Source organism: Heliangelus exortis, chromosome 14 (assembly GCF_036169615.1).
Source record: "Heliangelus exortis chromosome 14, bHelExo1.hap1, whole genome shotgun sequence".
Taxonomy (NCBI): Eukaryota; Metazoa; Chordata; class Aves; order Apodiformes; family Trochilidae; genus Heliangelus; species Heliangelus exortis.
The window spans coordinates 6001539-6026377 of record NC_092435.1 but is presented as its reverse complement, the minus strand read 5'-3'; the positions used below and the strand labels follow the sequence as shown (position 1 = coordinate 6026377).

Sequence of the window (24839 nt, the reverse complement as noted above, 5' to 3'; positions counted from 1 at the left end):
AAACAGAATATTTTAGCCACCTGGGATGCTATTTTGCATATGATAAATACCTGTACTGAGCCTACTTTGCCAGGTTACTGCTACAGATTATCAGGAAGTAGTTTGTTTTGAAAGACATCCAGCTCGCTGTGACTCCTTTAAAAGAAAGATTGGTAGTGTTTCCAAATCTGCTTTTCAGGTTGCCAAATAGTCTTCCACAGCTAATATCCGTGTACCTTGACAGCCTTTCTAAGTGAAGGGAGCTGTTTTTCAGAAAGTGGGCTTGAAATAAAAATAATTTTGAAAGTTGAAGAAGTTTTATAATGAACTTATTGAAAGAGTTCTTGAGTAGCAGCATTGACATGGGTCTGAACATCAAGTATGCTTGTGTCTTCTTTCCAGTCATACTGGAAAATGTTTCCAGTGTAGAAGGAACAGAAGATGCTCAGCACCAAGTTGCTTGGTAGTAATACCTGACTGCCAAGATTTTTAAGTTAACCTTGCCACATTTAGAATTTAATTGCTGTCTTGTTACTTTATATATTATCCTTCCTGGGCAAACCTTCAACCTGAAGTATAGGTTGAAACCTGAGTAGCTCAACAACATCCAAAACATTTGCGTAATCATGATATCACCAGGCACATCACTTATCACATCAGTTTCTGAATGTCATAATAATATTTATTTCATGTCCGTAGCTGGGTAATTGGCATTAAGCTGCAGTGTATGGCAGTATTTAATAGTGACTGTCTGATGTTTCTGACTGTGCTGAACCAGAATCTCTGTAACAGCTCTACTTTTGACTCTTGAGAATGAATTGTGCTCTTGGTGCTCTCTTTCTGTGTTATTTTCAGAAAGAGGAAGCTGAAGCAAAAGCTCAAGAAGAGGCTGAAAGGCAACGGCTGGAAAGAGAGAGAATTATGCAGCAAAATATGCAAGAAAGGCTTGAAAGAAAAAAGGTATGCAGAGTAGTTTCTCAGCCTAAATTAGTGCTTGAGGTGTTAAACTAAACAGGCAAATGATCTCATATTTAAATACTAATGTGTTCTTTAAAAAAACAACAAAAAAACCACCAACAACAAAAAAAAACAGCCCTGGCTTGTGAACTTCACAAATGGTGAAAAAAGTAGTAAATTTGTGAAACAGGAAAATATATTGTAATTTATGAAAATTAAACCTGAAAGCTGAAATATAAAGCTCTTTATGTAATTTCAAATATTTTCCCTATTTTAACAGAGAATTGAAGAAATAATGAAAAGAACACGAAAATCGGATCAAAATGAATCCAAGGTACTTTTTTGGATCTGTGTAATGCAGCAGAGGCCCTTAGAAGAGGAGGCTTTGCTTAGTACCTTGTCTTTTTCTGGCTTAATATCTTTTCTTTTTCTGTTACCCTTACACAAACTGCCTGCCACATGAAGAGCAAAGTTCTGGTGCCCTGGAACAATTTTCAGCATCTTCTCAGTGCAAATGTTCTTTTGCTTTGCTTGTTCTGACCTGAAGTCTTTGGTGCATTTTTGTTCAGAGCATATAGAAACAATGTGACCTGGCATTATTACTTGCAGATTAGTTAAAAAAAAATCTAGTTAGTAATGGATTTTCCACAGAAAGCTTAAATTCCCCAGAAAACTTCATCTGTGTGTTTAAAGCAGATCTTGGATGCCCGTTGGATTGCTACAGTAAACTGCATGTGTTTTTGTTAATGTAGTGACCTAAGATTTGTGGTAAATCATGCATATTATATTAATGAGTTCTCTGAACATTCAAAGACCCAAGTATTCATGTAGCTGAAAATCAGTATCTAACACATCTTGGAAAAATGAGGGGAAAGGAATGTTGAGAATAATTCATAGGCAGGAGATGGAAGTGGAGTCTTACAGATTCCTCTACAGGCTCTGGCTCACCAGGACACGTGTTGCTGGGCAACCTGATGGGCCAGTAGCCTCTGGACTGGTGTGGCCTTACTGCAGGGTGGGAGCTATGGTTGAACCATTTTTGAAACACTTGGTGATAGCAAGTGTTATTTGGAGTAATGATTTGGCAATTCAGTTGCAGAATGAAGGGAAGTCTGTCTCTGAGGCTATGGAGGGAGAGGATATTGAAGAGGAGGAAGAGTTGGGTCTTGAGAAGACTGTTCAGCCAGGTAAGAAGGAAGAGTTGGGTCTTGAGAAGACTGTTCAGCTGGGTAAGAAAACCTGATGAGTCAGGTCTAAGTGGCATTTGGTGCCTCAGGGATGTTTAAGCATTGTTAAAAATGTCAGTCACTTAATAACACTGTGATGGTCTGAGATACCAGTTCTCAAAATGCCAGGAAGGCTTAGTGCTTGAACAGAGAGAAGGTCATTGCCTGCTCCATACCTGAGGAGACAGTCAAGATTATTAAGTGCAAAAATTATTTGAGAATGAAATGCAGGCAGCATGCTTTCATTTTACAGGAGTATTTTTAAAGATGGAAAACAGATCTCATGATGTTACCGGCAGTTTTTATACGGAGTTGCTATTTTATCAAAGGGAAATATTTTGAGTTTTGGCTAGGAAATGTCATTTTGGCACCTGTATTTTATTCATTTAGAATAGCAGTTGTTACTGAAGCTCTTTTTTTTTTTTTTCCTCCCCACATTCAGGAAAGGTAAATGGAGTTGACTTACCCCAGGAAGTCAAGGAGGAGGCAGAGGGTTGTTTAGAGACTGTGCATGGCTTGATCTCTACAGAATCTGAGGAACAAGATGTGTCAGAATTGAAGGCCAGTGAAGTATTTATGAATGGAAGTGATTTGAAAAGTAATGAGGGGTCTCTACTTGTTACTGAACTAAAGGATTCCAGGTGAGTTTCTGTAGGTGGCTGCTTTACTGTCAGAGCATTTACCCAGCACACAAGAAATCCCCTCTCTGTGTTTAAATTGAATTTAGTGCTATTGCATCAAATTTTGCACCCCACTAGCTTTGTGGTATTTCTCTGGCTTGCTGCAGGGATGTGGTGTGTGCATGCTGCCAGTTTACTGCTTCATGCAGAGGTGGTTAGTTCAGGGTAATTGTTTGTTTAGAGGGCACCACATCAACTGTTGTGGCTTTGCTAAGAAGGGAGACACACAGCCAGCAAGTGGCTGTGTCACACATCAAGAGCAGCAAATCTTGAAATCTTTTTCTTTAGAATTGGCTATTGGTTCTTTCATTAATAAATCATTAATTGAGAAGGACAACACTGCAAAGGAAGAATAACCTACAGGAAGCTCTGGAACAGTTTCAGTTGCACTGGAACACCAGGGACATAAGAAAAAACTTTCTTGATGGGAATTTTTTTAGTATTGCAAATTTTGTCTTTTTGAGCATAAAGCAAGTGGAAAATCTGTCTCCTGATGCCTGTTCCATTTCCTCATCTAAATGCTAATGATTTAGAAATGACATTGTGAACTCTCTTTTTTAAGTGATGATGAATTTATTTTATTCTCCAGTGATAGAGTGTAAACGCTTTTTCCTGATTTTAAGAATGAATGAAGATTGATCACTGTGATTTGGGTTTAGATTTTGAATCTGGTCTTTAATATTACTAGTTTTGAGTCTCAGTTTTGTTTTGGAAGTCTTAACTAGAGAAAAAAAAGGAGAAGTACACACTACTAAAATAGCTCTAATGGTGTAAGGCTGTAAACTTGTTGCTTGCTTATACAAAGTTTCTGGAGCCAAACCTTACCTGAGAGCTATTACTCTGGTAAAAAAGTGTCTCTAAGTTTGTAAATCGTTATTCCTCTTTGGCTCTTGGAGGGGAGATCCTGTGTTGTAGCTGAAGGAGCTTGTCTGGAAACACCCTTCAGAATACTCAGTGGGTTGCAAAGTATTCAGACTGCGAATTGGTTCTCTTGTAATGAATCTAAAGGTTAAACATCCAGAAATTGTAATACAAGTTTTTTTTTTGTTTGTTTGTTTGTTTTTTTTAGCCATCCTGCAAAAGAAATGGTTATTGATGACTCAGTGAAGTTGGGTGTTAATGAAGGTGATCATACAATTGGACTTACTCAGAATCTTAATGGAAAATCTGGCTCTTGGACTTTTGAGGAGCTTATTGACATTGGAGGACATTCCAAGTCAACCAAACTGAGCTCGGACAGCATCTCTGCTGGTAACTGTAATCAAAACTTGAATGATGCTGCTACAATACCTTCTAGTCCCAAATTGGCTTTTGAGGAAGATGGTGCAGTGAATTCATTGACCAAACCTATAGATGCTTCATCAGGTAATCCAAGCTGATTTCCCTATCTGTCTCTTCCTCTGGCTAGATAATTAACTTCCTCGCATTTTAATCTCCTTGCCTTAACTTCAGCTTCTTATTTTCAAGGCACTTTTACCAATGTGTAGACCAGAGGGAAAACTGTCTTGTAACTTGCAGTCAAAATGAGAGTCACCAACTGATGCCTTTTTAGGGACTTGCTCTAGACAGCAGCTAAGGCCTGACATTAAGGCTCTTCCAAAGACTCAGTTGGGTCCCTGTGAAGCTCCTGTATCTCCTACCAGCAGTCAAGCTCATCTGTTGTATTTTTTGGCTAATTCTAAGATGTCTTAAATGGCACATCTTCCTTTTGAAGATACTAACACTTGAAAAGATGTCTGATGTAACTCTACAGACAAGACCTTTCCACTCCTAGGCATATTCTCTTAACTTTTGATGCTGACCTGCATAGTCTTACAAAGTCTCTTCAGACTCTGGTAAGGTATTAGTTGTTCTCTCTACTTACTGTAGAATAGTCCTTCAGTGCACTGAAAGTTGTAACACCAACCTTAAAATTCCACAGGCGGTTGGGTTACATTTTGGGAGGAGTCATAAAGCTGCACACACAATGCTCCTGAATTTTCTGAAAGAAGTAGGGCTGCATCTGAAGCTACATGTACTTGAAAAGCCAACTCTGATGCAGCAGAACATAGTGTGTCAGGTTTCTGTGAGGTGGTTTGTGCAAGACTGAACTCTGGTGTTGGAGCTAAACCCCAGATGGACACACTCACAGCAGGAGATCTCTCTTATCCCGTAAGATAAATGACTGTGTGAACAGTTGAAGTGAATGTTAGTGGAAAAAACAAGACTTGCTATCCACATTTTCATTAAGTGATGTGTAGCACTTTTTTGGATTAAAGTGTAGCACTTTCCTAGACTGAACTGTTTCCTGAGTCTCCTCTGTCACTCTGCGTCTTGTGGATTTTAGTCCCCTGGAGGTAGCTTTGTTGAGACTTTCCTTGAGGCCACAACTCAGTGAGCCATGGGAATAGAATGGATCTAATGTGATAGTGCTGATCACATTTTGTTCTGATCAAAATCATTAACTTTTTACTTAGAGGAAAGTGTTGCCTTTTAATTTTGAACTTGAAAACGTTTAGACAAATGTTTAAGAATTACATTCATCATTTTGAAAATTAGTATTCATGTATCAAAAAAGCTACTGTGCTGGTTTGGGATCATAAGCAGCCAAGTGGTTCTGTGCTCAGTCCCTGGATATAAGACTCTGACAGTGACAATAGATGTATGTGGCATACACACAGTTATGATAGTTAAATGTTTTCTTCTCTTTACTCTTTGGACAGAACTGTGCACACTAGAGACCTGGAAATAATCTGATTGCACTTCAGTAACCCACTGTTTTACCAAGTACCGAAGGCCTTGTTTTGAAAAGCTGCTTGTTTACCTTTATCCATCTTCAAGTTTGCAAATAAACAAAAAGCACCAGGGGAGGGATGACAAACTTCTAGATTTGCACCTTGAAACATTTCAGGGAAACTATTTTGCTGATGTTCTTTTTTCAGTTTAGCTAATTGTTAGAGAAAATTTTCTTGTTCAGATATCACTTGTTTCTCTTTTATAGACTTTACAGTAAACTGTGTGAGTCTTTTTTTTTTTAAAATCATTATCATATACAGCAATGTGCCACTGCAGCCTTCCCAGTTTGCTACTGGACAGATTTTGCATATACCTAAAATGGCACTTGATGAAATAAGACTCATTCGGTGTGTGCTACAACTGAAATCCCTTTGTAATGTTCTAGAAAAATGCTGTTACTTGTTGGTTCATGTGCTGTTTCAAAACTCAAAAGTTAATATCTTCAGTTTTGAACGGGGAAGAAACGTTTCTTACTTTCTAAGATGAAATAGTGGCAGTTTCAAAATGTAGTATTGTACCATCACTAATGTGTTTTAACGTGTTGGCAAACATCAAGATATTTTACAGCATATGCACTAATATATTACAGAAGTGATGAGTACCTAAGGATGTCTGTCATAGTGCAGTTTAACGTCATGCTTTTAAAAATGTTTTTTTTTTTTTCTTTTGAATGACTTATTTAAGTTTATCTACACTCATGGAAGTATTATTTTATTGTGTACATAACAGTATTAGACCTCTCAAGTCATGTTTTGTTCATGTTAATTATTCTAAGTGTTCCAGTTCTAGCTTTATAACAGTGGCTGCAAGCTGCATATATATTTCCCTTCCCCTAAAGCCTGCATTAAGTAATCTATTTAACCTCAACTTGCCTGCTTTTTACAGCATGAAGAGAGTAACTAAGCATCTTCTGAAAATTGCTACTAAAAGTAATAATGCAATCTTGTTCTTATGCCTCCTGTAACAGATAATACTGGGTGAGTGATAACTATAAAAAGAATAGCTGGCTCAAATCCTGCTTTAAACCATTGGCTGATCCTTCAATCCAAATGAATCATCCCAATGGCAGCTGCATTTTCAGTGGTTAAATGCAAATGGTTTTGCTGGAACTAAACTTGTTCTTTTCCTCAGCATCACAGTTACAATAGGTGACCCTCAGCCTTCTTACTCTCACTGTCTGCTATTCAGAATATGGTAGGACTGTTTTAGACTTTAGAGCCGTGCCTTAGGTAAAAAGAAAAATGTATTTTTGTATGATAGCTGTTTCATCCTGGCAGAGACAATCATTCTAACAAAAAAGATGCCGATATTTTTTCTGCGCTGATATTATTTGTTGAATGGTCTGTTACAACTCTATGTAAATATGTGCACACTGTTAAATAAACTTTGCAGTTGAACAATGCTTTATTTCTGTAATGCTAAACATTACCTTACTAGGAGTCTCCAACCCCCTGCCATGCTGACCTGCCTTGAGATGCACTCTGGTACTGCAGCTTCCCAGAACTGTCACCCTCTCTGGCACTTGTGAGGTTGGGAACATGTTTGAACTAACACTAATCTTTGTGTTTGTATGTGCTGATGATCTGTTCATGAATGTTGAGTTCTTCACCTTGCTTTTCACTGTAAACCTTTGCTTTCCATCAGCACCTTCATGGTTTAAGACTAACACTGCTTCACAGCCATAGTGGAGCAGTGACTATCAAGAATACAGCATTTTATTTTCTTGAGAGGGTTCTTTTGGTGTAGGTGCTTGTGAACAAAAGGGAATTACTAGAGCAGCATTCAGTTGGTTTAATAATCCTATGTGATATTAACCACTGCTGTGAAAAAAAAAAAAAAAAAACAAAAAACAAAAGTTAAACCAACATTCAGGTTGCTGAAGGGTAGTAGTTGAGTTGTGTGTGGACAGTTGCTATACACGTGTTCTCCAAAGGGTTTTTTCACACAGGCTGTTTTTGTCAGATGGTCCAGTGTAATTTAAACATTAAAAAAATCATTTAGTTTATGGAAATTGTTGCTTTGGTCCTCATATATTTAAGGATGTTGTTGTGGAACAGCTGACTCTCTACTTGCCAGTAGCAGTGGTATCAGACTTGATTGCAGTAGGTGAGCCACAAGAAGGGTCAATTGTGTAAGATACCAAAATGATAAAAACAGTTTTCCAGACTCTAGGACTCCAAGCAGGCACTAGTCTCATTTTTATTAAATCATAAAACATAAACTGACATGATAGGAGAGCTGCTGTTGTCTGAGTTATTTTTAACGCACTTGTAAATGCATGTGCATTTTGTTGTAGTTGAAAGATTTACTTCTTGAAATTGATTAATAATGATACATAAACAGCCCTACTTAAAGAATGATGTAAAAAAAGCTGATGAGCAAAACTTTTTTTGGCAAACCATGCAAAAATCAAGACAAAACCGAGTTCATGGAAACTTAACTAAAACTCAGTCGTACTGCCAAAACTTTGTTATATGTAAGATGAAGCCATTCCCATACCTTGTGCTGCAGTGTGGTAGGGTAAGCTAAGGTGTTGATTATTGAGCTGCTTATTAAGGGTGTGATGTATATAATATACCTGTATTGGTAAAAGCATAATAACGGACTTCTCTGATCCCAGCTGCAGTCTTTGCATCTCTGTTTTGAGGGTGCATGCCTTGTCAAACCCACTTAAGTGCCAAGCTTAAATGTATACCAGACAGGTCTAAAACTAGGTTTTAGTTGAAGCCACATGCATATTATGTAGTGTGTGGATCTCAACTGCTAAATCTAACAGCATTTCAAGCCTTTACACTAACAGGTACTTGGAAACAAAGTTAGATTTTTGCAACGCTACATGCTTTTATATTGCTGGAGCTTCAGAAGATGTTGAGGCTCCTTCAGTTTTTATACTAAAATGGGAAAAGGCTAAAATTCTTAACATGCAAAAGACCTGCTCTTTTACCAGAAATGTTTTTGGAAAGCAGGGCTCTAAAATCCATTTTACAGCACTTGCCGTCTACTCTTTACAGTCGTTTGGGACACTCAGCACAGTAAATTTTTCCATTATGGCAAACAAAGCGCTTGTTGGCCAGACCACGGGCACACTTTGTGCACTTGAAACAGTAATCGTGCCAGGATTCACCTTCGTAGTTAACCACACTGGTTCCTCTTCCAAATCCTGCTAGGAGAGAAAACAATTATAGGACGGCGATAGTAGCATGGCCCGTGGCTGGGTTAGTTCCCCAAACACCACATCCTATTCTTACTGCTTCCTGGGCTCCTATAGTCTTACAGGTTCCATTTCTGTGCTTAAAATACTAACCAAAATTGGCAACTGAACCACACTGTTTGCTGCTCAGTATTACTGCCCTTAGCAAAAACAGGCAGCTTAGCTTACAGCTTGCATGGCTTGCAAGCTTTTTTCCCTCGGATCTTTTCTCAGGAACCCAGTCAAATCGAAGGAAGGATCAAGATCTAGAGCAAGGACAGGTTGGGCTAAACACCCACCTAACTGTTAGAGGCTCAGAGCAGAATGGGATGCAAGTTCCATGGGACTGGCAGAATAGTACCCACATTTTGGGACTGAGCTTTGTGACATGTAAAATGCATCAGAAGTGAAGCAAATGTCACTTTGGGGCAATGAAAAATTGCTCCTTTTAGGCATAAGGTTTCCAGACTAAGATATCAGTGGGAACAGTTCTAGTTGGGGAAGTTTTGAAGGAGGTAAATAGGCATGCAAAGGGTGAAGAGCTCAGTTACTAGCTCAGGATCCATCCAGCAAGAGCACATGGCTTACAGTTAGATCACATGTAAACTGCTGGGATTAGGATTGGGATATTAGACCTGCTTCTGGGGTTAGCAGCCTCTGAGCTGCATGTCTTTGGGGATCACTGTTCTGCCCTTAATCACCCCATGCCCTCAAGCTGCATTTAATCCAACATACCTGTAATAGGATTCTTGCAGCCAGCACACTTCTTGGCAACACACTCCTTGTAGCATTCAACACAGTAAAACTCATCTTCTACTGCTGTGAAGCGCTTCCCACCCAGCTGCTTCTTGCAGTTGGAGCAAATGAAACACTCCGAATGCCAAGGCTGTTCCTGGTAAGTGAGGCCTCCAGAAGTGATGGGCTAGGAGGAGAAGAGCAGAGAAGTGTTTCAGAAGCTGTAGGAAAAGAGCTGGTGTAGGCAAGGGGTGGTGGGTAGGAGCACTTTGTCATGGAGAAGATCTCTTGAAAGTTTTCATTAAAATAAAGTAGCGCAGCACACTTGGGTTCCTGCAGCCTGAAGTCCTGAGTGCCTGGAGCTTTCCTAATATTTATTTTACCTGCAGTGACTGCAATTCTACTCATATCAGTTGCAAAGGTTGTAAAACAGCTACTTTATAAAATACTGTTCTACTCCTTAAATGCACAGTATCTACTACAGAGCTTAAACCAAGTGCAAGGCCAGTGCCTGCTTGGTTTCAGCAGAGTTGCCATCAGATAACCCTACAGCCCCTGTAATGTGCAAGAACCCTTGGCCCTTACATTATTATAGCACCAGCTGCTTGCATGGAAAGGAACATAAACATTGGTGCAGCTTCAGCATGATGTGTCTGCTGGCTTCCTTTCCAAGCTCCTGAAAGATGTGCAAGGGGTAGTTCTGGCAGCTGCCTTTGCAAAGGGGAAAAACTTACATTCTTGCATTTAGCACAGGTCTTGGCAAACTTTTGCTCATGGCAGGAGACACAGTAGAACTCGTCACCCTTGGGGAAGAAGCTCCCAGATCCAATCACTTGCTTGCACTGGCTGCAAGTGAAACAGTCCTTATGCCAGACCATCTTCTTGTACTCAACATTTTGGTCTCCTACAACAGAGAGAAATCACTTGTTATGTGGGATTTTGGGACTGTGACAAACTCACCACATTGTGCAGTGTAACATACCTATAGGCAAGACCCATCCATACCTGTGCCCAAGATCCAGCTATACCATGGACAAGGCACAAGGTGTTAATTTCCGTATCTGACTTTAGCCAGGGTCTTGTTGAGTCTTAAAATATTTGTCAGACAGGTGTCTGAGCCTTTCTGAGAAGAGGACCTCAATTTACAGAGCAAGGCTTTTGGCAGAAATGGTTTAAGACTGTTAGGGTGACCTATCCACATGAGGGTTAACTGCTTTCAACACCTAAATGAAATGGACAGGTAAGAGCAGTCAAAACCCACATCGTTCTGTGGTGTCCTCTTTGACGCCCATGCCCCTCACTGCAGCCTCCACAGCTTGAAACCCAACCCTAGAAGCAGGACTCGGTCACTGTTCCCCATCACCAGTACCTGCAATTGTTATTGCAGTACCTGCAATAATAGGCTTGAAGCAGCCCTTACACCTGGGAGCATCCTCAGCAGCAGTGCAGTTGCTACACCAAACCTTGTTGTTCTCCCTCAGCATGAAGGGCTCATTGACCAGGGACGTGTAGCACTTGAAGCAGCGGAAGCAGCTGTCGTGCCAGTACCGGTTCCTGAAATGCAGCTCCTGGGATGAAGAGAAATGGGGTGATCAGGAAACCCTTCTCTCTCACTGAGCAGCCCTAAAACCAAGCTACTGTCTCCTTAGTTCCCGACCGTGTCTGCATTCAGTGCTTGGAGGTGCAGCTCATCTAGGAATTAAGGTTATTTAACCAAACTCACTGATGCCATCACGTCCCCTTTGGGCTTTCAGGGTAGCAGAAGATGCTTTAAACCCAACTGGTTTGAGATTTGAAGTTCTATAAGCATGTGTTTCCCTGGTTGTCAAGCTCCCTCTAGTTCAGGTGTATGTTATTGTTGCCATTAACATGAAGGAACTGAACATTTGACAAACTGACAAAAATCAGACCCTGAGTTCCTGAGTGCTTTGCCCAGAAGTTTTCCGCCAAATCCTGTACTTGTGGGATTACCCGCAGTACTCTCTTCAGGACAATTCAGCACTTTCAGCAGTTCATGTGGCTTCATTTAGATCATGAAATCAGCCCCTGTGCAAAAGCATCACAAGCATCCCTATTGCAGTGCCCCAGAGCCTCTGGCTCTTCCCCAGGGAGCACGTGGCCCATCAGTGAGGTCCCACCAGAGGATTTGTTTTCACACAGAAGCTCCGAGACAGAGCAGAGCCAGGAAAACAACTGGAAGCCTTACCCTCACCCCTTTAACTGCCCAGCACTCACCTTGGAGTCAGCTCCAATGGGTTTCTTGCACTCGATGCAGGTGTTGGCACAGATCTTCTCAAAGCACTTGACACAGCAGTGCTTGCCCTCTTTCTGCACGTACTTCTTCCCATGCAGAGGGTCCCGGCAGTAGTGGCAGTCAAAGCGTTCTGACATGGTGCCCACGGTGTAACTGCCAGGCCCTGCCAGGGAGAGAGGGAGAAAATGACAGCACTGAACCTCTGATGCCTGCTCCATGACAGCACCGAACCTCTGATGCCTGCTCCACCTTCTGGGGTCTCTGCAAATAGGAACTGTCAGGAAGGTGGCTCAGCCCTAAGCGTGTGGTAGCCTTGCCATCCTTGGGGCTGCTTAGTAGAGAAAGCAGCTTTGGTGCCAGCTCTGTTAGGGTAATTTTCCTATCAGGCAGCTCAGTGGTTTATAAAACATGTCAGCTGTGCCTCCAGCTTTGCCTTTAGGGCACTAACCATCACCTCAGGGGGGCTGGGTGATGTATACAACCTGGGTTTTGCTGCAGCAGTGACCAAACTCACACCTGCTAAATGAGGCAGCTCAGATATCCCCTCCCGGTTCCCAAACTGCCATTTAGGAGGGAGAGAGAGAAATGCCATGCAAGTCTCAGAAAAATGTGGGCTACATAATAAGGGCCAACTCCTGTGAACTGCCCAGCCTCCTGGGAGCCCTCTGCAGTTACCATAATCCATGCACAGGTAACAAACATTTTCAGTTGCCATCCAAGATGGGAATGCTGGATTTCTACCTGCAGAGGGGCCAAGCACAGCTCTGTGCCTCCAGGGGTCCAACCTATCTGCAAGCACAGCAGCACAGTTTGCTCACCCCAGGAGCACAGTCCCACACCAGCCTTTCCCCGTCCCCTTCTTAAGAGGAAGGATACTAGACTGTTCTTTACATATTTTGTGTCAAGCATGGATATTGATAGTCACTCAGTGATAGCCACTTGGTTCATTATTCAGCGAGGTCCTGGCTGAGGCACCTCACTATTTGTGTGCAGAAATTCCTGCCAACCATGAGCAGAGCAGAATAGTTTCCATATTTCCAGCCTAAGCCCACAGCCAGCTGCAGCCCTCCGAGGCCTTTTGTGCTGGATAGTTGTGCAGCTTCCAGCTGTCTCTTCTTTTCACCAGGCTTTCACATATAAAGTCATGGGTGGGGAAAAAGATACAAGAAAAGATCTCCCTACATGGGAGAGCGCTCCACCTCTGCCCCCACAGCCCCCAGCACCATGAAGCACCAGTTCATGTACACCCATGAACTTTCTGCCCCATCAGCAACCAGATGGGAGACACGTCCAGCACAGTGGTTGCCAAGAAGAAATTTAATTTTTCTTTTCCTGGTAGAGCTGTGTAGCACCAGCACAGAGCAGGAAAGGGAGAAAAGACACAGCCAGGCAATATAAAAAAATCTGCTGCTGCTTCCCTCTGGGAGGTGGGGGAGGTGAGCAGCACCTCCGTGGTGTAGCATCACCTCAGACCCCCACCAAGCCCTGGAGCTTTGGGGCTGCTTTGCTGCCTGCTCCTAGCAGAGCTCAGCAGCACATGGGCTGCTGGTTCCAGCCATGCTGCTCCTTCATAATCTGGAACAGGACTTGGGGTTTTCGGGGTGTAGAGAGGGTCCATTGCTCCTGGTTGTGCACTCACAGCAAGGCAAGGTCAGCAGGATCCCATCATGCTTCCCTGCAGCTGTGGGACTGCCACAGTGTCATGGCACAAGGACCTCTTTATACAGCTTTTTCTGGGATACCTGCCCACCCCAGGAGTTCTGCATTCACCAACTGCACAGCCCAACCTGTCAATCCCTGTGCTGGCACTGGAGCTCCCCAGGGCCAAGGGATGATTGCTGCTGCCTTTGGGAAGAGAGGGCAGAGGTACCAGTGCAGGGACACCTCACACAGACCTACAGCAAACCCAGAAGGTTCTGACCAGGACACAGCCACACAGCAAGAAGTGAGGAGCAGCTGCTGCCATCAAAGGGCAGTGATCTCCTCTCCCTATCTACCATCTGCAAGCCAAGAAAGAAACAGGACACAGGATTCACACTGGTACTTTGCAGATTTTAAAATCCCAGAGTCATCTCCCTGCCTTCTCTGTCACACTTTCAGTAACTTCAGGCAACAAGAAGTTGGAACATTTCTTTTCCAGAAAGCAAAACGGAGTCCTGTAGAGGAGCATGGCTTAGGGAGGCTGCAGCAGGGGTATGGGCTGGGTTCACTCCCTTCTCCTAAAATTTGGAGAAGCATGCTGGAAGCTGGGCTGGAGGGAATTGTACTCTATGGGGACCAAGGTCTGGAAACAATTGCCTTGCCAAGGTCAGGAGACAGCCATGTCCTGCAGACAACTACACCAAGGGCTGTGCTTGTATCAGCTCAAGTAAATGAAACAAATAAACAGCTGTGAAACCTGGAAACTATGTGAGCCCCAGCCAAGCTCTGCAGAGCTTGCAAGTGAAGAGCCCAGAGCAAATGGTATCGAAAGATTCCTGATCTCAGGTTCAGGGCTGCTTTCAAGCAGGACACGTAATCATCAACATAAGGCTCAGGGAGTAACATAATCCTGTGTTCCCATGTCACACACCATGTGCTAATGTGAGACACACATTTATCACGGCAGCTTTGGAGCTCCACAGACAATTAACACCGGGCCTGGTAGCCCCAGGAGCTGGGTGGTTACGTTCAGACGCCAGCTTCTTACCTTCATTGTGCCATTCCATGGACCTAAAAGCCCCTCTGAGATAGCCCAGGGCATGAATTTGCTTCCAGCTTTCCCAGGAGTTTTCTGCCCTCAGCTGTATCTTCCCTGATCCAGCCCCAGGATCCCTCCATCCCTCTGCCTGCAGTGGGGCTGCACTGACCACACTGTCCCAGCCAGCATCCTGCCTGCTCATGGTCTCTGCTCACCCATTCCATGCTCTGAGAGCCCATGTCACAGCCAGACCTTCTCCTACAACCCTCCCACAGGAGCAACCCACCCAGAGACTGGTGCATAAGAGCCCCAAAAGCATCCAGCAGCAGCTGGGCTGGGAGCACTGGGGCATTTTCTCAAGAGTCTGATGTCCATCAAGGCTTAAAAGCTCTGCTGCGGGGGAAAAAGCATTTAGTATCCTGCTGCTGCTCCCTAAGTTGTCCCATCCCCTCTCACAGGACAGGTATTTGTTGTGCAGTGGAAAAACCAAACAGACAAAAAAACAAAATGCCCCACATCTCCCAGAGCCTGGCTGGCAGCAGGTCATAGGTTTGGAGATGTTTATAACCCCTGCACCCCATACCCACAGCTTAACTTTCCATAGCTTCCAGGTGTGTCTGTGCTGGCCTTTCTCTGCTGCCTGGAAAACAGGCAAGGCATGAAACTAGGGACACAGTGGAACCAGGAATCCTCCTTGGAGCCTTTATTTTATGGCTTCCCCATGTTGTGCAGCAGCTGTGGAGCACACAGCAGGGATTCACACCAGTGCCATAACCATGCTACAGCAATGCAAAGCTGGGAGCTCAGAATGAGCACTCATTAAGCTCACCACTAAAGCCTTCAGTGCTTCATTTCACTGTGGTGTGCTTGAAACAGCCAGACACGGAGGTGTTTTAGCTTGGAAGGTATTTCAAGAGTTTCTTTGCTGTGCATTTACAACAGAGTGCAGTTTTCTGGGCTGACAGCCTGGCCGTGTGTCTCCTGTTCAACCTCAGGAGAACCATACACTGAGGACATACACTGCTCCAAACCCCATTTCACCCGGACTCTGGGGCCAGGGAAGAGAATTTAGAAAACAGAGGAAAACTATGGACAGACTGGAATTATTCTCTGGCTCAGGCTGATGTCCATGCACAGAGCATGTTCTGCTGTGGAGAAGCAGGTGAGGAGAGAGAGCAGGCAGCTGGGGAGGGGTAAGTGCAGTAAATGCTCATCCTTAAATAGCCTACAGGACCCTCAAAACAAAAATATAAAAAGAAAAATGCACCAATACTTCCAGAAACTAACCCCACTTTAAGCAAGGTGTCCCTCACCCACCAACCTTGGCAGGATGCAAGCTAAATGTATCTCCCTGATGGATTTGGCTACAGCTTGAGGGCAGCTGGCCAAACCAGTGGCCTTCTCGAGTATCAGGGTATTTGGCATGAAGACCCTGGAACTCATCCCTAACATTTACCTGACCACAGAGGTGATGGTTAGCCACTTGTCCCCAGAGAGCCTCAGCCCTTGAAGAACCATACCTTCTGTCTTTCAAATAAATATCTCAAATGCCTGGGCTCCACCAGCTTCCACACACCACAAATCACACTGGTGCCATGCTCTGGAGCAGTCACAGGGCTGTCCCAGAGAGCCATCAGGGCTCTGCACTATGGCAAGCTTTGGGATGAAAAGGGTGCAGACCTAAGAAGTGCCACTCCACTAAATCTATTGCATTAACATAACTCCATGCCTGTCTGCCCTGGGTTCCTGTCTCCCATCCCCCTGGGCTGATTCCTCCCAGTTCAGTCTGCATACTGGAATGCAGCATCTCAGTGGTTTGCACAACAAATGAAACAGAAGCACTCAGCAAAGGGAGCTGAAGCATAGCTGATAAGCAAAGCACTTAGCACAGGATATGTGTTACTGGCTCTGGGGAATATGTTTAAATGTGATAAACCACCAAGGAAGAGCTTGAAGTGTGGTCTCCAAAAACATCCTGGGAAACTGTACTGAAACCTTATGGACTGTGTCTGCCACTTAGGAAACAAGATGAAGCTGAAGGTGTCAACCCTCTGCCCTGTGCACAGCTGCATACTGTATGGCAATATGGAAGGAAAAGAGAAATATCTTTTTGACTCTCCATCAGGTTTATTTTTCTCAGCAGACTGAGTGCACACAGCCCCCATACCACCAGGCACCAGCTACACTTTCCAGTTGCAGCTTGGGACCCCGCATCCCCAGGTTTGCTGCCTGGGTTCCTGTTCTCAGCATTTCTCTATGCAATGTCTCGTGGTTTGCTACAAACACTAGGGAATACCCTTAAAAGAAGGGTCCTATTCATCCAAAATGTGAGGTGAAGCTCTAGACTGATCCTCAAGGTCACTGCCACGCTGTCCTGGACAACAGCAAAGAAATAAATCACTTGCAGGTCACTTTTGCTGGCAGAGGTGACAGTGCTGAGTGGGGAGCTGTGCTCTCCCATTGCCAGGCTGGGGCACGTGTGAGTCTCATACTCTATAATTCAAAAATTAATCCGTTGATAAAATGGAAGCTTCTTTCTTTAGCACAAGAACTGCTCCAAGTTCCTCAGGCGGTTGCCAAAATACATTCCCTGCGGTCCTATTGCCACCGTGTCTGAGTACATCCCTGTCATTAAATCTTCACAGTTCCCCAGGGAAGCAGAGCCCTGCTATCAAGAAATCCTCTGCTCCACTGAAAACACTTCCCCCGGGGCTTTGCACTTAATACAGAGCTCAGCTAAGGCTCCCACAGCTCCCAGTGTGCACAGAATCACTGCCTGGAATAAGGCTGAGCACTCAGGCAGAGTTTAAGCAGTTAGGTCCAAACCTTTCAAAATTTACCAAATCCCCTAAAGTAAGAGAGTCCTGTTCAGTAGCTAACTCAGCTCTTTGACCTTCAAGCCTCCACAATCAGAATCTCAGCTATGCAGGGACCTGTCCCCTACCTCAGCACCTGGATACCTTCCTCATGCCTCAGTGCCTCCAAAAGCCAAACGTGAGGCTTCCTCCTGATGAAGAAAATTCACTCCCCTTCAGCCCCACTGCAGCTGACTCAGAGAGCAGGGCTCCCTGGGGGGTGCAGGCATGGATGCTGCACCATAACGTGCTGCTTACAGCACTTCAAGCACAGCATCTGCTCATGAGACACTGCACCATTTGATAGGACAGCACAACATCAAATCCAGGGGTCCTTGCCCCAGAGAACACCTCCCTGAGGAAAATGAGAAAGAAAAGAAAGATGTAGCTGGGAGTATAATGAAATTATGCTGCAGCATCAGTCAGTCTCATGGGCTGAAGTTAAAAAAATAAATGTCTTCTTACGTTTTAGTTGAATATATTGATCTTTTAAACAGCTTTGGGGTGTTTCAAAATGATACCACAGAAATCAGATTTTACTCTGAAAGGTACCTTACAGAATGTACATCTGTGTCACACAAGCAAGTCCTCAGTTGTTACACGCCATGCAAGAAGCCTCCTGCCTGGGAGGCTGAGTGTGAAGCTGAACAGCGTGTTAGGACTTCCTTCCCCAGCTCTATTTTTTCTGTATTTCTCCCCACATTTTGTCATGGCCACCACTGTCCCCAGGCTCCTGCTGTGCAGCAGTTTGGTTGGATGCCCACACAGGAGCTGTGTCCCAAACTTCACACCCTCTCCCCAGGCATGCCCAACTCCCTTGAGCTGTGTTTCATCAAGAGATGCAATGGTCCTCCCACTCTGCATTGGGATTTAGGGCTGGAAATGCATGCTGGGGACACACACACACACACATGGTTGGCTTTTAAGAATCGGATAAGCTTTTAAAAACCCCAAAGAGCTTCCGATGGGTCTGTAATTGGAGGGCTGGAGCAGATTAGTCACAGATGGGAAGACACAATAACCCTACATGCCACCAGGGACATGCAAAACACTCCCTCAAGATTATTGACAGTGTTAACAGGAAGGAAAAGTTGTTATTTTCCTATGACTAGAGAGGGTCAGCCTGATGATGTACATGACAAACACAGAGAGGAGGGAGAAAGCACAAACCTCCCAGCAGAGCAGAGGAAACCCTCTGGGTTCCCATGCTGGGGCTTCTGCACTCTCCCCTCTGCTCTGTGTCTCCCCTGCCCACTGCAATCCCTGCCCCAGCCAGGCACAGCATCACCCCCCATTTTCACTCAGTCTTCCTCAACCAACACCTGAGCCCCAGCAGCAGATCCAAAAGCTCTTACCATCCAAATGCATTTTCCAAAATGGATGAGGCCACCACCCCCCCCCTCCCAGCACCAGTCCTCCCACTCTGCCATCATTAGTTACAGCTGCAGACTGCCAAGGCTTTGTACCAGATTAAAAAAAAAAAAAAGTTATTTTGCTGGTGCAGGAGCCTTTTAGCACAACTTTCCTCCCCTTTTACCAGGCACTGCACACTCAGGGCTTCTCCCCCAGCACCTGGCAGCCCATCCACCTTACCTGTGTGCCTGTGGAAAGCCATGGTGAGCAGCCCAAAGCCCCCAGCAGCCCCTGAGCTAACAAGTCACAGGCTCTTGGCTGATCAGGAGCTGCCCTGTTTGATACCATACATTTAAACGCAGGCTATTAATATGGACAGGACTCCTACCAGATGTCCACTCCCCTCCCCAGAGATCACAACCTTAATCCCCCTTAAAAATTCTTACCATTTTAGGTGATCTGAGGGAGAAGAATAGGACCCAGAGACCTCTAGGACTCTGTAGGCAACATGTAAATACCTGCCTGGCTACTCAGCACCCAAATTAGTCCCCAAGGCAGAGGGTGCCTCAGGAACTTGACCCCATGGTACTACTACATTTGGCCTTGGCTTTAGAGTTAGATTTTGTCTCATAACAGAAGTGAGCTAAATTACAGAGCCCATGTTAATGCTGCTGCTGCTGCTGAAGGGAGCAGGTGGATCACAGTCCCACAGATGCCAGTGGGGTTTTGGTCCCAAGAACAAGCAAGGGGCTGTCCCCTGGCTGTAGGGCCCACAAATGCCATAAATACCTCTGCTAAGATGCCACAGAAGTAACAGAAGTTACCTTCCAGGGAAGAAGTCAGATTTGCCTTCAATGTAAGGCAAGTTCAATGCTGTACTTCTGGTAAAACTACTGCACCTGGTCCTTCTCCAGCTTTTACCCTAAGGAAACCCAAGACATTAACTGACCACAGGGAGCAAAGCCCTGGACAGCAGCACTTAGAAAGCCGGGTTTTGTGACTATGGTCTTCACTGGTACCAAACACTGTGGCTGGGCCCATTTCCCAGCACATGGCTCAGAGACCACTGGCTGATGTCTCTGTCCTCTCTCTCCTCAGGTGTCCATGAAGCTCCCTGGAAGACCTCAGCTCCACAGCTCCAACCAAACCCTTCCGACCCAAGTCAAACAGGGAGGGGAGGGAGCTCTGGTTCAGGGCTCCCCTGGGGGGGTGCCCAGGCTCTGGCAGCTCCAGGTTATCAATTGGTGGCAGCAGAGGCTCAGAGCCAGGGACACCCAGCTGCTAATCCTGCCTTGACACTGACCCACAGCACGGCTGTGGGAAAGTCATTTTAACCTTCCTGCAGCCACTGGGAAGAGTCAATGTTTATCATTCCTTCCGTGGAGCCCATCACAGTAGTGTCTGGCCTCCAAACTGCAGTCAGCATCTGCAGCCTGAGTGGCTACAGCCAGGAACATCTCCTGAGAACTCCTTGAGCCAGGAATAATCTCCTGAGAACTCCCTGAGCCAGGAATAATCTCCTGAGAACTCCTTGAGCACACACATGCAGCAGGATGTTCACAGCCCCCAGCCCCGAGCTTGGTGACTCCCTTGGCCCTTCCCACCCATGTGAAGTCCCCCGGATAGCACACATGGAAAGTCACCATCTCACCAGCATCCTGACACCTCCCAGTTTCCAGCATGGCCTGGAAAAGGCCAGACTTGACAGCATTGCTGCCCCCAAAGAGCACAGCATGGATCCACTTGTGTAGCAGATTGAGGCTGGGAAATGTGGTAAAACACTGAAACACTTTGGCTTGGAAAAACCCAACGTTACTCTGCCCCAGCTCATCTATAAACTCAGGCAAAATGTTTTCATAATTCAGATGGTAACAGGAACCCTAACAACTGGTATTTTCCTGTGCTAATCTTGCTGTGCACAGTGTAATGTTTACAGGCATGAGTTCATTTTTGGCAATGCATGTTGAGTTTGCACCGTTGAGCAGTCTCATTCCTTCCTTCTTCCCTACACAAAGTGCTGGCACCCTCCCACCCAGCAGCCATTTCCTGATTCCTCCAGAATATCCTCAGATTTCAATTAGAAACAGTAACCTTTGCTTCCTGCCCCAAAAGGCAGAACAGCATCACTGGGCAGTGCCAGCAGCTGCCACATCCCCCTGCAGAGATGGCTGCTGCAGTCTGACAGCATCACAGTGGCATCAGAATGTCCCATGTGCACAGAGACACACGTGTGTCTGCAGCATGACAACAGGGATGGATTAGAGGAAGCAAGAGAAGGAAACCTTGGCCAAAAATCAGGGGGAAGACCCAGCTCTGCTGGTGCCTGTGACTCAGAGAATTGTCACGTTGGGAAAAGGCCTCCGAGATCACCCTGCCTGTTAACCCAGAAAGAAAAAAAAAAAAAAAAAAAAAAAAAAAAAAAAAAAAAAAGAAGAAGAAAAAAAGGAAATAAAGAGAAAAAGAAAAAAAAATAAAGAAAAAAAAAGAAAATAAAAATAAAAAAACCCCACCATCCCACTAGAGCATGTCCTGAAGTGCCTCATCTCTGTGGTTTTTTAACACCTCCAAGGATGATGTCTTCACCACCTCCCTGGGCATCCCATTCCAGTGCCTGACTACTCTTTCAGTAAAGAAATTCTTCCTAATATCTAGTCCAAACTTCCCCTGCCATAACTTCAGCCTTATTTTCTCTATTCCTATTATTCCTATCATTATTTACCTGAGAGAAGAGACCAACACCCATCTCCCTACAGCCTTTCAGGTAGTTGTAGAGACCAATAAGGTCTCCCCTCAGCCTCCTCTTCTCCAAATCAATCCCATTTCCCTCAGCCACTCCTTGGGCCCCTTGTTTTCAAGACACTTCCCCAGCTTGGTAGCTCCCTCTGGACAAGCTCCAGCACCTCAATTCCCTTCTTGTAGCAAGGGGCCCAGAACTGAACACAGGGTCTGAGGTGCAGCCTCACCAGTGCCCAGTACAGGGGCACAATCCCTTCCCTACTCCTGCTAGCCACACCATTCCTGACACAAGCCATGATGCTCTTGGCCTTCTTGGCCACCTGGCACACTGCTGGCTCATCTTCAGATGGGTGTCAACATCACCCCAAGGTCCTTTTCCACTGGGCAGCTTTCCAGCCACTCTTCCCCAAACTTGTGGCATTGTCTGAGGTTGTTGTGACTGAAATGCAAGACCCCACACTTGGCCTTGTTAAACCTCAGAACTTGGCCTCATCCTATTGATTCAACCTGTGCAGATCCCTCTGCAGAGCTTTCCTACCCCCAAGCAGTTCAACATTCCCACCCAACTTGCTGTCACCATATTTCATGGCACAGCTCACTTGGCAAAGCCTCCAGCAACCCCCCAGAGCAGTCTGTAATAAAAAGGCCATTTTGTCCAAATTCATGACCTCCTGGGCTAGGGGAGTAGGGACAGGGTGGGAACCCTTGCTGAGAGATCAGGGCTGCTCTTGTTTTTTTCATCTGGTTTTAGCCATCTGACCTTGAATAATTCCCATCTCCTCATCAAGCCCCTCTTCAGCCCCATGAGCACTGGTGATTAAACACACCAGTGGTGCAAGGAACAACACTAGTGCCAAGGAAAAATATCATTATCCTGTGAAACATGCAGAAACCTCCAGGAAGGGGATCATGCCCCAGAAAAGAGGTGTTCCAGCCCTGTGTGAGCCCTTGCTAGCTGAGCACTGCACATCCACCAGGGCCAGAGGGAAGAGTGCTACAAACCTATTTGTGGGCACACAGCAGGGCACACAGGCTTGGGTTTTCCTGTTTTTAACATTAAACCTGTCCTGGAGGTTTTCAGGACTCCAGGAAGCTGGTGTGGACACAATGACCCCACTGCACAGGTATGACTGCAAAGTGGCATGGCTGGGCCATAGTGTCATCCACTTGGATAGACAAATTATTCACATTGTGATTTCCAGAGTATTTCCTTGCCCTAACAGTCCTTCCAGAAAAGGTCTGGGCATCTCAGCTTGCTCACACATCTTGCTGTCACTCAACAGGCAGAGAGTCCTAAATAGAGCTGGTATAACCCAGGCATTGATGAACTATTAGTCACCATCATCAAAGAAAGAATCAGAACAGGAGGGGAGCACCTGTCCACCTCTTAGGGTATCACTGAACCTTCTGCTTCCACACATACTGCTCAGCAATGCACACAGAAAAGTCCAGCAGCCCTTCACTGGGCTCCCAAAAAACCCAAGCCCCACGTCCTGCAGCTCAGCTCTGCCCTTCTCTTGCTCTGCTGGGACAGTGCAGGACATCATGATCCCATCAGCCTGGGGTTTAGCACTCACACACAGCCAGGTTTTCTCCTCCTCACCATCTGCACAAATACTGCACTTTCTTCAAGAAACAGCCCAGTAGATTCAGGGTTTTTTAAAAATATTTAAATCCAACTTAATTTCCATGCAGTGGCAGAGACCACACTTCTGCCCAGCCAGTTAAACATCCCCTGGCTCTCTGGAGGCAGAAACTAAACAAAATTTTTGGAAAAAAATTATTTTTTTTTTTTAATACAAAGACTTTGCAGGAAGCCAAAAGGGGTTGGGCTTAAGTGGAAAAGAGACAAATACAACCTCTCTCCAAAAAAGAGCCGAGATCTGATCTTGTGGCTGGTCCATCAGCAAGATGGAGGAGGCAGCAGCCCCACTGGGCAGGTTTGGGACCCAGGAGTGACACCTGGGGCTGGTCCAGCTCTCCAAGCACTCTGTCCTGTGTGCTTCCTGCTCCCAACCCTGGTTCTGTGCCAGTGACTGGTACTGCAGAAAAGTGTTTGCAGGCTCTCTGGAGAAGGCTGCCAGGGGATGCCCCTGCTCCCCCCACCAGTCAGAGACTCAGCATGCCACCCATCAGCACACCTGAACCAAAACCAGCTGTTTTCACATTATCTTTTATCTTTTCAAACAGCTGAAGGAAAAAAAAAAAAATTCAAAACCAACAACCAACAGTTTATCTTTACAGTATCACAAAAAGTGCTCCAGAAGATGCAAAACCTGGTTTATCTACCCCATTCTACACCTCTGCATCCCTAAAACATCCTGCAGGCACTCAGGTGAACACCAGGCAGAGACATCCAGAACAAATCCAGTCAGGATGTGACTGCAGTGGCAGAGGGAGGAACACACCAGCCCCAAGGAAATCCCCATGGAGAAGGAAAGCACACAGTGAATGCTGAACTCCATCCCACAGCTCTGTGTGCTGAGCCTTTCAGTGCCAGCAGGAGCTTTTAGGATCTGCTATAGAGTAGGGATAGAGGAACTGGGAATAGGCAGAAACAGACTGGGTAACCCTCCATGAAGTTAGAAATAATGTGAGTTAAAAAAAAAAAAAAAAAGGGGGGGGGGGGGAGGGAGAATGAAAGGAGGGATAGGAAGGAAGGAAAAAAATAAGGATGAGGGTGTAATTACAGACAGGAAAGAATGGCCCAGAGATAGGGGAATAAAATAATAAAAATAATAATATTAAAAAAACAATAAAGCATCTGAAAAATAGCAAAAATGGAAAGAGATATAAACTGGGCTTTTCCCATCTGCCTCCATCCACAGGCTGGACTGTTTCCAGGACTATTTCCATGGCAGCTCCAAATTTATTTCCCTGCTGCCATCTGCTCTGCAGCTTCCACCCAGCTCCTGACTGGCACTTCTCCCCATCACCTGTTGCTGCCCCGGCAGCCCCCCGGCTGCTGCCCAAAGCCAAGTGACACCAAGGCTTGGGGGCAAAACGTCTGCGCATAAATCAGGAGCTGATTTGCAGACTCGAGGCTTTGTTCAGCTCCTCTCCTGTCCAAGTCCGGGCTGGAGAACAGGAGCAGCAGCGCCGTGGGATGCAGGCACCACAAAGACCCAAAGAGAACCGGGGTGAGAAGAGGCTGGAACAGCACCGGGTGCTGCCCAGGAAGAGCTTCCCAGCAGCTCCAGTTCCTCCTGTGCCTGCTGCTCCCTCTTGCTGTGGATCTGCGCTACAGGTTACAGAGCAGGAACCGCGTTTCCCAGCACCGAGGATGCTGAGCGGTCCTCTCAGTTACAGTCAGGCACTCACTACAAGCTCAAGAAGGAACAGACAAGTCCCAAAAGGCTGACGATTTTTTTCTTTTTCTTTTTAGGTTATGGTTTATTTTTTTAAAATGTCTTAGAAAG

At 45.3% G+C, this 24839-nt stretch overlaps 2 protein-coding genes across 5 annotated transcripts in view; one reads left to right on the top strand and one right to left on the bottom strand.

The window, feature by feature from the left end:
• Positions 1 to 7019, top strand: part of MAP7D3 (MAP7 domain containing 3) — a 46349-nt gene extending 39330 nt beyond the window's left edge. Inside the window, exons 16-20 of the mRNA XM_071758036.1 lie at positions 835 to 939; positions 1217 to 1270; positions 2030 to 2123; positions 2605 to 2803; positions 3912 to 7019. Coding sequence (XP_071614137.1) covers positions 835 to 939; positions 1217 to 1270; positions 2030 to 2123; positions 2605 to 2803; positions 3912 to 4221 — 762 coding nt within the window. The 3' untranslated portion in view covers positions 4222 to 7019. The remainder of the gene's footprint in view (positions 1 to 834; positions 940 to 1216; positions 1271 to 2029; positions 2124 to 2604; positions 2804 to 3911) is intronic.
• A 773-nt stretch (positions 7020 to 7792) lies between these two features.
• The window catches only part of FHL1 (four and a half LIM domains 1), a 31764-nt gene continuing 14717 nt past the window's right edge, over positions 7793 to 24839 (bottom strand). Inside the window, exons 1-6 of one of the 4 annotated variants that reach the window (XM_071758039.1) lie at positions 19131 to 19155; positions 11778 to 11959; positions 10933 to 11110; positions 10277 to 10446; positions 9543 to 9729; positions 7793 to 8780 (exon numbers count right to left, since the gene is read on the bottom strand). In XM_071758039.1, coding sequence (XP_071614140.1) covers positions 8623 to 8780; positions 9543 to 9729; positions 10277 to 10446; positions 10933 to 11110; positions 11778 to 11933 — 849 coding nt within the window. In that variant the 5' untranslated portion in view covers positions 11934 to 11959; positions 19131 to 19155 and the 3' untranslated portion in view covers positions 7793 to 8622. Of the gene's footprint in view, positions 8781 to 9542; positions 9730 to 10276; positions 10447 to 10932; positions 11111 to 11777; positions 11960 to 18924; positions 19078 to 19130; positions 19156 to 24839 lie in introns of those variants that run through there. The other 3 variants (XM_071758037.1, XM_071758038.1, XM_071758040.1) reach the window with 3 other exon arrangements.